The 14740-nt window shown below is 37.7% G+C and overlaps 1 protein-coding gene and 1 long non-coding RNA gene across 3 annotated transcripts; one reads left to right on the top strand and one right to left on the bottom strand.

Annotated features, from left to right (window-relative positions):
* Nucleotides 1-3352: 3352 nt before the first annotated feature.
* Nucleotides 3353-8960, bottom strand: LOC127990599 (uncharacterized). 2 transcript variants are annotated; one of them, XR_008163700.1, is made up of 6 exons: nucleotides 7098-8933; nucleotides 6931-6996; nucleotides 6577-6645; nucleotides 6309-6406; nucleotides 4025-4152; nucleotides 3353-3872 (listed from the first exon to the last, which is right to left on the bottom strand). It is a non-coding gene; the product is annotated as an uncharacterized LOC127990599 (long non-coding RNA). The 2 variants fall into 2 exon arrangements; XR_008163694.1 differs by having other exon boundaries at nucleotides 6577-6996; nucleotides 7098-8960.
* Nucleotides 8961-9818: 858 nt separating this feature from the next.
* LOC127987688 (nodal homolog) lies at nucleotides 9819-13908 on the top strand. The gene is made up of 3 exons (XM_052590040.1): nucleotides 9819-10156; nucleotides 11535-12301; nucleotides 13215-13908. Exons 1-3 carry the CDS (start codon nucleotides 9877-9879, stop codon nucleotides 13365-13367), a joined length of 1200 nt encoding a protein of 399 aa, XP_052446000.1. The 5' UTR covers nucleotides 9819-9876; the 3' UTR covers nucleotides 13368-13908.
* The last annotated feature ends 832 nt before the right edge of the window (nucleotides 13909-14740 follow it).

Consider the following 14740-nt stretch of genomic DNA (forward strand, 5'->3'; position numbering starts at 1 on the left):
GAATATTTTTTTATTGAAATGTACAACGCTTATGTTTTTATTCAAATATATATTTGTTGAAATTTCATTTTATCTAATTTTAAGATGCCGCAGAAGTCAACTGGAGAAAGGTCTCAGTGGGGCTCAAGTGAAAACAATTACCGGTATTGGGATCAATCCACTGATCTATATATATAACTGGATCGCTCATCGCGTTCTAAACTGCCAACAGGCAGTGAAGCCACCGGAAGTGTTCAATCCGCCATTTTACTAATCCCTACCAGCAGAGAGCACCATTGAGTTACATTCAAACCGCTGTCCTAAAATAACTCGATTTGAAGCTAATCAGTCAAATGGGACTCGTTTTAATGTTATGTGTAATAAAGTAATGTTTACTTCAGATGTTATCTGCAGTGTTTACGGTCTTTTGGGACAGGATAAGCGATATATTTAAATCGTGTAGGTGCGCGTGTCTGCTGCGCACTGACGACAACTGGCTTATTTCTTTATGAACAAAATTATTCAGGAATTATTAAACGAGCGTATTAGTATCAGAAATTGATTTTAATATATTACAATGAATAATACAATTATGTTGTTAATATTGCTCTGTAAAACTTTGTATTTATTTCTTAAATCCGTACTGTAGTTAGTTATTTCTCTGAATAAATTCAAATTTCAGAACGAACACTTTGTAGTTTTTTATATGTGTTGAGGTCGTGTCCGTCTGATGTTTATCATGTTCATGATGCTCACTACTGTAATGAACGTAGCTTTTTAATAAGTAGGGGAAATTCCCGACATTTAAAAAATAATCATTCACATGCCTAGGGTTTTGGTATTTTTATAATGTACAGAGATACTTCATATTTATAAACACTGACTTGTTAGGTGATGTTTTCTCATTAAAATCATTAAAATCTTATTAATCTCATTAAATTCCTTTTAATTCAATGGAATGTTTTCGCACACTAGGGATTACCAATATGGCGGCGCAGCGGCTTCACTTTAATGACGTCATGAGCAATCCAGTTCTATATTATAGATCAGTGGATCAATCGCTTTTATTGGCCACTGAGAGATGATGTCATCTGGTACCAACCCATGGATATAATAGGCCTCATCCCTGAGCCCATACCAGTGATAAAACGGCACAAGGAGATTATGGCCCAATCCCAATTCTATTTTATACCCCTTCCCTTATGGTTTAGTGATTTCTAATTATGTCTACGGCAGTAGACACTATCATGTCTGTAATGATATGAAGTTGGCAAATATTAGCGATTTTTTTGTAAACATTTCTTTGAGTAACAAGACCGTTAATATGAACTCACAATTGAATGTAACATAAAACAAATGATTACTTTTCGTTAAAATATTTATTTATGCCAAAAAAGCTTACCTTTATGTGTCTTTTTGTTTGCTGTAGCAGCCATGTTGCCGAGTTAATTCATACCCCTTCGTTTAAAGTGTGGTCCCGAAAAATCTTCATTTGAAGGGCTATCTGGCCCTTCCCCTTACCCCTACCCCTCCAACCAAAAGAGAATCAAGATAACCCTACCCCTTCACGTGAACTAGCCAAACGTTGGGGTTGGGGTAGGGGAAAGGGGAAGGGCTAAGGGGTAAAATTGGGATTGGGCCTAAAACAGAAGTTTGGAAATAAATCTACAAGATTTGGCCTTGAATCACATCTCTCTCTCTCTCTCTCTCACACACTACCTCTCTCATAAACTCTTTCACACACACTACCTCACTTTCATGCACATTATCTCTCACACACATACCCTCTGGTCACCATAATCGCCCTCTGGACAAGCCTCCATATTGCTCTCTCTCTCTCTCTCTCTCTCTCTCTCTCTCACATACACGCACAGCCCTCGTGATCTAGGTGCTTTACAGTTCATGTTATATGATAATTTATATGTTATAGTTTAAAGTGTATTTTAATTGTTCTCTTCAGAGCATTGTTCATCTAAGAGACCGATTAGAATTGTACAATACGAAACTAACTCAAATACAACGTGTGCATGCTCAAGATGCTTAACTTACATTTTTCATGTGATTATTTGTGGTTAGTTGTTTACAGTAAGGTTGTAACTATTCATCTGGTTATGGAACCAGACAGACTAATGACTAATGATTTGTTAAATGTGTTTCAAATATATGTTTTGTGTTTTTCTACATGGACGTCCATTCATTGGGTCTCATTCATGAAACACGAGCAGAACGAATTTTTGTGTAAATCGCGTGTAAAGTGGTTTTGGCGTAAATTTTCGGATTCATTAAAACGTTCGTATTTTCCAAATGTTAGTTGGTACGAAATAAATCTACACCTGCTCCCAGCCACGCGTAAATAGTGTGTTTAACATCTGAATGTTTTGCTCATTAATATGGCTGCATTTTAATTCACCTTAATCGGGTACATATTTACACAGCATTTTGAAAAAAAAAAATATATATATATATATTAATTACATACGGTTTTTCTTTTAACTTTTATTATGAGAGCCAGTAATAGGATCTGTAATGTGCTGCCATACTTCCTTTTTTAGGACCTGATACGCCACTAGTACGCTTGAAAAAAAAAAAGTGGCACTTTGAATGAACTTCTGATAATAAAACTTCAATTTCTGCAGATGAGAAATGTTTCTTTTTCAGTCGCTTTTGAGAAGACATGTTGAAATCCTTCGTTTGGTGTCATGATATGATGCTCACATATAGCCTAGTTGTCAGTCGGATTTAATATGGTAATTGAGAGTGAGCGTGCACGCGCGTCCCATTTACGACTGATTGGAATTCATTAACACACACACACATTTCACTATCACATCTGACGTTTACGAAGTTTTTGTGAATCAGGAGAAGAGTTTTCGGGAAGTTCTCTTTACGTGCAAATCACTCAGATATTTACTCGTATATTTACGAATGTTTCATGAATGAGACCCATACCCAGATAGCAAATGACATGTGGCCCAGTTCTGGCCCACATCTCCCATATTCTTCTGGCCCACATACCGCGCGGAATGACGGCGATGACTCAACCTGAGTCTGGCTGACATATGTCAGCCACAACTGAACCAGATCTGGGCCACATCTCAGAAATGGTGTGGGTGACATCTGGGCCAGATCTGGCCCAGTTTTGTCTGACAGAAGTCAGCCACAACTGTACCAGATCCATGCCGCATCTCCCAAATGGCATGGGCGACACCTGGCCCAGATGTCAACCACGCCATTTCTGGGATGTGGCCCAGATCTGTTCCAGTTGTGGCTGATTTCTGGGTTAGATATGGCCCATATTTACCCTTTCTAGACACAAAAGAATATGTAATTCATCCAGAATAAATAAAACACTCATGTAGTCTAAACTGCTTTATTAAAATATAAAAATTAGACAAATCAATATACATACATGAATACAACTGCATGTATAGATATAAAACACATACATTTACATTATTACAAAATAAAAAATACAGATAAATATTTAAAAATATAGTTAAATACACATTAACATTACATTTACATTTAGCAGACACTTTTATCCAAAGCAACTTACAAATGAGGACAATGGAAGCAATCAAAATCAACAAAAGAGCAATGATATACAGGTGCTGGTCATATAATTAGAATATCATCAAAAAGTTGATTTATTTCACTAATTCCATTCAAAAAGTGAAACTTGTATATTATATTTATTCATTCCACACAGACTGATATATTTCAAATGTTTATTTCTTTTAATTTTGACGTTTATAACTGACAGCTAAGGAAAATCCCAAATTCAGACGCGGCAGAGAGGAGTGAGTATGAGAAACATTCAGATACACAGGCTGATTCAGTCTTCTGAATTGGGAGTAGCGAACATGCATTATAAACTTCTTTCAAATTAGAATCTGTTGGGGAGATAAAATGTGCAAGATAACGTATATGTACTAATAAAAACATCAAACAAAAAAACAATGTATCTGTTACTCTCCAGGACTGAAAGCAGAACTGATAAAGGAGCCCTTGATACTGTGACACAGCTCTTTCAAATTAACATTACCTTTTTTGCAGTGGCGGTAGTTTGTATGTCCATCTATAGTTGCCATCATCTAAGGTCTTTTGAGTACTGGTATCATCTGAAGTCCTCACAAGTCCTGCAAGTCCTGCGCTGTGCAGTTTCTAATAACCCTGGGATGGACATTTGCAGAAACAGGAAGGCAAAGGGAGAAAGATTAGCATAGCTGCTGTTCATATCATTTCAGGCAATGTGCACTTTTTACTATTTCATCAATGGAGTACATTGAGTACTATTTTTAATCTAGTAGGTTTAAACTGAAATAATTTTTCTAGATCCCTTAATAAACATATTATTTGTTGTCTGTTTTTGGGGAACAGACACAGTCTCTATAGAATTGACTGCATATGCCAGAGTAACATTTAATACATTTTAATAAAATTTAACTGGGAGGAACATCATAACTGTAATTTACACAACCATTCAAGAGTTTGGGGTCTGTAAGATATTTTATGCCTTTGATCAAAGCTGAATTTTCAGCATCATTACTCCAGTCTTCAGTGTCACATCTTCAGAAATCATTCTAATATGATGATTTACTGCTCAAGAAACATTTCTGATTATGATCAATGTTAAAATACAGACGTGCTGAAATTTTTTTGGATTCGTTGTTACAGACTCCAAACATTTAATGTTAGTGTTACATGCATCAAATTGTTCGAAATCATCTGTTTGAAACAAATGCAGGTCTTTTGAACTTTGTATTCATCTGTGAATCCTGAAAAATAAAATGCATCACGGTTTCCACAAAAAAAAAAAAAATGAAGCAGCACAACTGTTTCAACGCTGATAATAAGTTTCTTGAGCAGCAAATCAGCATTTCTGAGGGATCCATGTGACACTGAAGACTGGAGAAATGATGCTGAAAATACAGCTGCACATCACAGGAATAAATTAGTTTATAATGTATTCACATAGAAAACAGCTATTTTAAATTGTAATAATATTTCACAATATTACTCTTTTTACATATTTTAATCAAATAATTACTACAGAGGTGAGCAGAAGATAATTATTACAAATTGTATCAACTTCAATCTTTTGAACACTAGTGTAGTGTATATTTGAGGTTTGACTTACTGTTAGGGGTGTAACGATACGCGTATTCGTATTGAACCGTTCGGTACGACGCTTTCGGTTCGGTACGCGGTACGCATTATGTATACCGAACGGTTCGTTGGAGTAATTAATTATATTTGAAAAAAAAAAAAAAAGAGAGAGAAAGAAATATAATGATATGCGTTCAACAAGGTAGCCCAATAACCCAAACAACGTAACAGGCAACGCCCCTGACACTCCCGAAGAAGAAAAAAACACCATCTTATATGTTTATGTTAGGCTACTCAGCAGGCGCTCGCTCACTCAGTACGCGCTGAAGGCTCGTTCCAAAATAGCCAATGCGTTTAACAGACTAGAAATGAGAAGATCCTCCAATAACCAACAGGTCTGGTGTTTGGGTGCACTTTGGATTCCCTTTAAGCTATAATGGTGATGGCAAGAGAGTGGTGGATAAATAAACAACGGTATGTCGCATCTGCAACATGACAGGGTACACCAGCGGGATTACAAAAAAAAAAAAAAAAACACCAGCGGGAATATCTGGGATATATGCGTCAGTACTATCTGGGAAAAGACGAAAAAAAGGAGAAACATGCACGCAGCAAACTATCCCTGCAGCATTTAGACACTATAGCTTACAGGGAATCCAACCCAAACACCAGACCTGTTGGTTATTTTAGGATCTTATATTTCTGGTCTGTTAAATGCATTAGACATTTTGCAACAAGCCTTCAGCGCGTGCTGAGTGAGCGAGCGCCTTAGGGGCCGTTCACATATCGTGCCTAAAAACGCATGGAAAACGCTAAGCGCGTCTTTCTCCTGAGGCGTCTGTCTTTGCTAAGCAACAATGACGTGCTCTCTCCATGAGACGCGGAAATTTCAGCGAAGGATAAATGGATTTGCATCTCTAAAAATCGCTTGCAGTAGCTCTGCTACTGAATTTATTTCAAAATTGCAATCCATATACAACTATGATCAGCTGTTCCTTCATCTTGGCTGAGCTCTCAACGTTGTTACGGGAAAGGATGAAGCTGATTGGTTGGTTCTTGTCACATGACCCGCGGTGCGCTTGCGGCATTCTGAAAAGTTGAGATGTTTTTACATTTTGCTGTATCTAAAACGTATCGAACCGAACCGAACCGAACCGTGACATCAGTGTATCGTATCGAACCGAACCGTGAATTTTGTGAACCGTTACACCCCTACTTACTGTACTAGTCTTGTGGTCAATAGCATCTTGGAGATGTTGTCTTACAGTAGGTTCACTCCGACTCTGCTGGATGCAGCAGGCCATCAGCACTGAAGAATCTAGGAACAAAACAAGCAATTTGACACAGAGCCAACAATATTTAGTCTGCAGTTCCAGGTTTATTAGATGGAAACAAGCTAGAGCAGGTGACATGCAAAAAATAAATAAATAAAGTAACAGATTCATTGCGATATATGTTGTGAAAAAAATGCATATTAGGTTACTTAACCTTTTCAGCGCTTCCTACATCTCTGTCAGCAGCTCCCTTCAGAAATATTGAAATCTTGGAAACTCCCTCCTGTTGTAGAAGGTTTATTTTGTCACTCTTGAAATCGCAGAACAGTTTTATGTTTCCCATAGAAGATCAAAACAACTTTAGTTTTTTGCCAATTTTCGCGCTCCTTGATAACGTGACGTCATCGATAAACAGTAAAGTGTAAATGTTAAGATTAAATAAATTAAGCAATTTCCAATCATCCATTGAAAGATTACCAACAAAACAGTCAAAAGCTATCATCTACAGATGAAGCTTTGATTAAAAGCCCAAACTTTCATAAATAAGAGCACAATAGAGTTATCATACCTGACCATACGTCGTCTGAAAACGGTAGAAATGCTAACGGACTTTTTCGAAGACATTAAACCATTCCTATAAAGTAAATAAACAACAGAATCGAGTCAAATACAAGTAAGAGAAGTGTCAACAACAGTTATAAGTAATATTTGTGTGATTTTATGGACTTCACTCACCTGAAAACAGTGAAATCAGCGAGAAACGGGGTGTTTCCTCGTGACATTTGCAGTGTTGCGCTCCGTTTCCATGGCAACTCCATCCGGTCCGCGCGCACGCCCATGAAAGCACGTCACGAATTAAAAGTCACACGCTTACTTTACATAAATAAAAATATGAATAAACATATATGCCCCTTATTTTTTTTCTGTAAGAGGGGGCGCGGCCATTTGTAAATTTAATGTGTCTGGCTTTCGGTGTCATTCCAGCTATATTAGCTGTACAAACAGCTTGTTTTGCTGTTTACTGTTGCAAACTGCTGTATCTCACCATGTTATTTTTAATGTATTGTCTTAATTATGAACGTACTGGTTTGTAGTGCAAACAGTTTTACCGTTTACTGCACTTTGTTCTTCATTATTTCCCTATAACCATGACCATAAGTCTCACACATTCACATACAATTGTTTGGTGAATAGAATTAGATCACTACATAATTCAAAATGTCATTCAGTTATGATATTGCTAATTTAAAATTAATTTTGTAGTTCTATAGCCCAGTGCAAAATGCCAGGCCTGCACATAATAGTGGGACAAAGTGGCACTTTTATAGTTTAAGATTTTGTATTGTTGCTTTTACGAACACTCATATATGTATGTATGTGTGTGTGTGTGTGTGTGTGTGTGTGTGTGTGTGTATAAGGTGCATCTTGAAGAAATGTGAATATCATGAAAAAAGTTAATTTTTTGTAACTTTTTTTATTAAAAAGTGAAATTTTCATATATTTCATATATTCTAAAGATTCATATTTTTTTTGATGATTAGAGCTTAATTTAATGAATGTAATTATTGCATTTAAAAGTATAAAAAAGGAGTTAAACAAATATTATTTAATTATTTAAAATTATTTTTAAATAAACTTTGTCCTGTGGTGTGACAGTACAGGTGTCACAATGGAGGACTTTTTTTTTTTTTTACACCAAAGGACGTTTCAGCCTTTTCTGTCAATTAATGACCTTGCTATTCCAAGCTAACCTGTCATTAGTGGCAAGCAAGACACATTTGCAAACTTTTCTAGGATTATGTAGCTTAACATGCACTTTTTAATAAAAAACATATATATAATTTAGGGGTGTCATATTAATGCACAAGAGAGCATAAATAATTTGTAGTGGTTCCGAAAAAGTTCAAAGGACATGGTGTCACACCAGAGGACATGGTACAAAAATGTAAAAAAATAGAATAACATTGCAGCTTCATAACAGGTCCGTTTAGGTCAAATAAATGTGTGTATGTATTTATATTACGTGTCCTAAAATATTATGGGCGTCCAGTACTCAAAATAGTTTTAGAACCACTGACCGGTAAAGTAAGGTGATCTGCCAGGACGTGTCTTCAGAAAATGGCACATCTGGTCACCTGGTATAGGCCATATCTTGCCCACATACAACAAGCCAGAACTCAACCTAAAACCGGCTTGTCACACACAGGCCAGATCTGGCCCACACACAGCAAGCCACGACTCAAATTAAAGCCGGTTTGTCACACACGGGCCAGATCTGGCCCACACACAGCAAGCCACGACTCAAATTAAACCCGGTTTGTCGCACACGGGCCAGATCTGGCCCACACACAGCAAGCCACGACTCAAATTAAAGCCGGTTTGTCACACACGGGCCAGATCTGGCCCAGAAACAGCAAGCCACTACTCAAATTAAAGCCGGTTTGTCGCACACGGGCCAGATCTGGCCCACACACAGCAAGCCACGACTCAAACTAAAACCGGCTTGATGTGTGTGGGCCAGAGATGGCCCATATAACCTCTGCTGCTGCCAGAACTGAGCCAGATGTGCCATAGTTGGCCCAGATGAGGCCCGGATATGTATGCTATCTGGGATAGTCATTTCCACAACACCCAGTCATTTCCACCACCTCATAACTCTTTTAAAAAATATGTACAAAATTCTAATCACTCATTAAAAATGTCTGCATAGTTTATGGGATAATCTTCCACTTAATGTAATAACACAAGTAGTAATTTTCAGAAATGTATCTAACCAATGCAATATTATATTTAAGGTTGTGGTGGATGTAAGCTTTGCGTTTGGGCCTCATGACAATTAATTAACTTAATCCACAAATCTATGGTAATTGCAATAGGTATAAATTGGTAAAACTATGTGTGACAGTGGTGTTACACTGTTAAGAAATTATATATATCATATTAATTTTAAATAATAATAGATATTTACATGTGATGGAAATGACATTTGTTTAGTGCGGATCGGAAAATATGTCAAAAAACACCAATTTGTTTTATAATGTAAGTGCGTTCTCTTATGGATCATTAAACTAGACTAACTATATTTAACTATTAGATTGTGACAATTTTGATTTGAACAAATTTTTCTCCGTCAAGTTCACAAGGCCAAAAGTGCCTGTAGTTGAAGAACCACCCATATATATATATATATTTATTTTTTTGAATCAACAAGATGGTTTAACTTTGGGTGGTCCACAATCAAAGGATGTCTCTGTCACGTTGGAGCAGACGAGAGTCACGCCTCGCGCAAATAAAATCCTGCGCAGAGAAGCAGTGAACTTGACAGCTCTGCTCTCCTGTGATGTGCCTCATGGATCAGAGGGATTCCGCGGACAGAGGTCATCAGGGGCCAGCTGCACACTTTAAAAGCCCTGTCCACAGCTCGACCACTCCGATCACTCGGACCTCAGACGAGCCAGGAGCAGGAAGCGGACGCGCTCGATCGCTTCACGATTGAAAACTTCATTGATTCGCAATGGAGACTCAGCCAATCGTCTTGTTCGCCGCTGTCTTGGTGTGTTCTCTGATGCATGCTGTCTGCGTCAAGATCTCTAATCACGGCGCACTCCTGGGAGAACATCGTAAAGCCTTCGTGGGTTCATATTCCGATCTCAGTCTGCAGTCGTATCCCAGGTCCCCGATGTACATGATGCAGTTATACAGAGACTTGAGCGGAAAGATGCCAACTACACCAGCCAGTGTGGACAGCCCAGCTCTGCACCAGTCTGACTTCGTCCTGAGCCTGACTGCACAAGGTAAAACACGCACGACAACACGCATTAACTTTAACCTGCCTAATTTACTTAATGTGCTCAACCTAACAAAAATGTCATGGTACACTGAAAATTGTCATTCAAATTGCATGGTTTTATCTAACCACTGAATCAATTTATATCGATTTATACTTAATTTGGGTTAAATCATGGTGCCACTTTTTGCTGTGCACAACCTTCTCATTTGGACATGTGCTGCGGTGGCACCAGCATCCTATTGAAGAGCCATGCATATTGTCATAACTAATCATTCATCAGCACCATATTTCCTAACCTGTTTAATTACATTTAGCCTATGTATTTGACAGATGATGTTATCCAAAGCGACTTACATTGCATTTTGTAATTTGTCAGGAATATAGGTCCGAAAGCAAGCATGCATTTTCGTGTTAGGAACTATATCTTGATAGATTTATTCAATGAGAGCAAGAAGAGTAAAGCCACAGCATCTGGGGAAGTTGTGGGCTCATTATCAGCTCCGTCGCTCGCTATCTGACCTCGGGTTTTACAACTCTGTAGTGTCACTATGCTTATTCAACTTTAAAGAGCTGGCTGTTTTATGTCCACGGGTGTGTATTAGTCCTTCAGACGTCTGTTCGAGCGCGAGGTTCAATACACATCTCCTGTCAAGCAGCTCGTCCATCCTGACAGCGTGCTGACATCTGGCTCTGACACAACCTCAGCTGCAATACTGCGCGAGACCACGAAACCTGCGCCTTCTTCTTTCTTTCCTTCCTTCCTTCCTTCCTTCCTTCCTTCCTTCCTTCCTTCCTTCCTTCCTTCCTTTCTTTCTTTCTAAATAATGACTGAAACATGTTGAAAGGAAATAAAATGTTTGGCTGTGTTGAAAATAATGTCACAATACAAAATTTAGTTAATATAGGCCTACGCCGTGTTTATTCTTATTTAGTAGACTATAGGCTACTTATTTTACTAACTAATTGAGTCGCTGCAAGCATCTTTAGTGCTTACTATTACGTTTTTTTTTTTCTCATAAAAAATATGTATATTTTTAATTAGTTTCCTCTTTCTTTCTTTTCAGAATATGCTATTTAATATGCTGATATTGTATTACATATAGCCATATGCTACTTGTCTGTTATTAAAAATCATTTTCAATCTGCCTTAAAAGTCCGTGTTTTGGCCTACTTCTTACGCTTTTGATAAAGCATCCTTTAATTATGAAACTTAAAAATAAACGTAAACTTAAAATTTGGAGCGTTTCATTGCGTTTCGTCAGCCTTCGATCTTTTGTGTGAATGCTGCATTGATTTATTTGCTAAGCAGGTTTATTTGATCCACTGTCTAATTAGTAACAAACTGCAAGATGTGACACGAACATTTTCTGTTTATTTTCCAGACTGTCATCAAACTGGCGAGCGATGGAACGTCACTTTTGACATGTCTTCCCTCTCAGAGAGTGACAGCATTCAGCTCTCGGAGCTCCGCGTCCGTCTGCCTGCGTTTTCTGCATCCAGACGCGTCATCGTGGACGTCTTCCACTTCCGCAAACAGGAGTGTGAGTCTGACTCGGTGTTTTGCCGCCATAGGCGACTTTTTATAGGCAGCATCAGGTCAGTGCCCGGCACTCCATCATCCACCTGGAGAGTTTTCAACATCACAGAGCTACTCGAGCACTGGTTGAGTCCGGGAACGGAGACACCTGAAGACGGAGAGGACACCGGGAGCGGGGAAGGCTCACCTGAGCCGGTTACAGATAGCTGGAGACGAAAAATCCAGCATCCCACTGCGGAACGAGTACTGATGGTAGTTTTCTACAAAAACACTGGCCGACGACGTGCCTCCAGCTTGATGAGTACAGTGGCGCACTCCAAACATGTCTCTGTGAACCGGGCACCAGACGCAGCTCAAGCTCGTCGACACAAGAGGAACCGGGTCGAAAGGATGCGCGCGACGGATGATAGAAACGCCACGGGAATAGTAACAGCTCTAGAGCAACACCGAGGGTCACTCTGTCGGCGAGTCGATATGTGGGTGGATTTTGATCAGACCGGATGGGATGAATGGATCGTGCATCCAAAGCGTTATAACGCTTACCGCTGCGAAGGCGAGTGTCCCAGTCCACTGGACGAGTCTCTCAACCCAACAAACCACGCCTACATGCAGGTGAGAGACTGAACTGTACACCTGAATCGATGTCAAAAGAAAAAACTAAAATAAAGATAAATAAATACTAAACCACAATTGAACAGAAGTTTATGTCCATTTCTCATTCCCGAATAGCTAAAAACAAATAAAAAAAAACATTAACAACAAAAATAATAATAATTTAATTCACATTTTATTACACGATAGAGAATGTCCAGAGAACATTTAAAAGTAACATTCCCATAATGATAATAATAATAATAATAATAATGTTGCCTCATCATTCACAGATAGACAGACAGACTGACAGACGGATAGATAGATAGATAGATAGATAGATAGATAGATAGATAGATAGATAGATAGATAGATAGATAGATAGATAGATAGATAGATAGATAGATAGATAGATAGATAGATAGATAGATTAAAAAACAGGAAACATTCTTATTGGGAAAGTTTACAAAATATTCATAAAGAATATTTTTGTAAGCTGGGCTATTTATAGGCTACATATTTGTTGTAATGCATATCATCTTGTGGTTATTTGAATAAAAGCATTGTGTGCTTATTTCAGGATGATGTTTATTACTGTCTTACTGTAATAATAAACTTTTAGGAATAAAGTTTGAGATAAAAATTATAATAAAATAAAAACTGAAGGGGAACGTATTTTCATTGTAAATGAATGTAATGGCAATTCATTTTTTGATGCAATGTATAATTGGTCATTTTTACTGTATATGCAACATGTAATTTATTTATTTATTTATTTTATTTTTGTGGGGTGAAAAATAACCACACTTCGATCAAAACAAAACTTTTTAGCGTTTAATTTGAGGTAATTGAGCATTTAATTGAGGTATAGTTAACGGATATATGGATATATCATATATGGGTGATATATGTTCCGCTTTCTTTCTTGTTCCAGAGTTTACTGAAGCTTTACCACCCGGAGCGCGCGCCCTGTCCGTCCTGCGCGCCCACGCGCCTCAGCCCGCTCTCCATGCTGTACTATGAGGGCGATGGTGTGGTCATGCGCCACCACGAGGACATGATCGTGGAGGAGTGCGGTTGTCAGTGAGGTGCGCTGCTGTGTTGTCATGGAACTCTGACGATGCACTTCCGGTGGACTGCTCTTATGACGCTTACAAGGTTTAAAAACATTCCATAATTCTGTTCCTGAACGAAAACCCTTGAGTTTCGAGAATTTCAAACAAGAACCATTGAAATGCTGTGCAAATTATGTATTTAATATTTAAAAGAAATGAATGTAAATGTTTTGTATTTGGGATTTTTATTTTGTATTTGGGAGTGTAGGCTATATTTTTACTTAATGTGCATTGTGATAAAATGTGATGTGAAATGTGTGTTTTTTATTATCAGCAGGTTTGATACATTTTACATAAAATATAAAGAACTAATGAAGCACAATATAATTTCAGTATTTTTGTTGACTTTGTTATATGTTGTACTTTAGTTTGGGCAATCATCATCTTAGTCTAGCCCCAGGGATTTCTTATTTGTATATCCCTTTACTCAAATGGTGCTTTAAATTAATAAAATACATTTGCTATGTTCTAAAATGTTTTGAGATGCAAAATAAATGTCTATAGTGAGTAAAACTGACATTTCTAATGCTTGATGACATTAGTGACTATTACCTGAACACATATAACTGAAATGCAAAGGAATAGTTTTAGTAGGCTATTCAAGATCAGGATGAGTTTGTTTCTTCATCAGATTTGGAGAAATGTATAGCATTGCATCAGTGTCTCATCAATGGATGCTATACAGTGAATGGGTGCCGTCAGAATGAGAGTCCAAACAGCTGATAAAAACATCACAATAATCCACAGCACTCCAGTCCATCAGTGAACATCTGGAGAAGAGAAAAACTGTGTGTTTGTAAGAAACAAATCCAACATTAAGATGTTTTTAAAAGTGTTAACTTTTTAACTAACTATAAACTGTGGCTTTTAGTTAAAATACAAGTCCATAATATTGCTTTCTCCAGTGGAAAAAGTCTTCTCATCTGAATTAAGAGAGAAATATGCACAGATATGGGATATAAGAGAGATATGCATAGACTGTGGGTGTATTTTGATGTAAGAGGACAACAGAGGATGGACCTTTTAAAATCTGTAAATCTATATTGTTAAATGTTTTAGCTAATTAAAGCACTTCTTCATGTCCCAAAATCCCACCAGGATGTGTGCTGTGAGAATAAGTTTGAATTACTAAAAGCTGTTAAGAAGGAAAAGTATCTGAAGGGTGGGTTTTATGTAGAGGTGTCAGGATCATCACATTTTATGCAGATGCCATTATTAGAGTTGGGTGGTCTGCTAGGTTTGTGTACAATAAAACTACTTTTAGGCTTTGGGTCATAGGCAACCCAAATGTGATCTTAAGCTAATTCAGTTAAAAGGGCTTCGGGATTTTAGACTGTATATGCAA

Source organism: Carassius gibelio, chromosome A5, assembly GCF_023724105.1.
Source record: "Carassius gibelio isolate Cgi1373 ecotype wild population from Czech Republic chromosome A5, carGib1.2-hapl.c, whole genome shotgun sequence".
In the NCBI taxonomy this organism is placed as follows: domain Eukaryota; kingdom Metazoa; phylum Chordata; class Actinopteri; order Cypriniformes; family Cyprinidae; genus Carassius; species Carassius gibelio.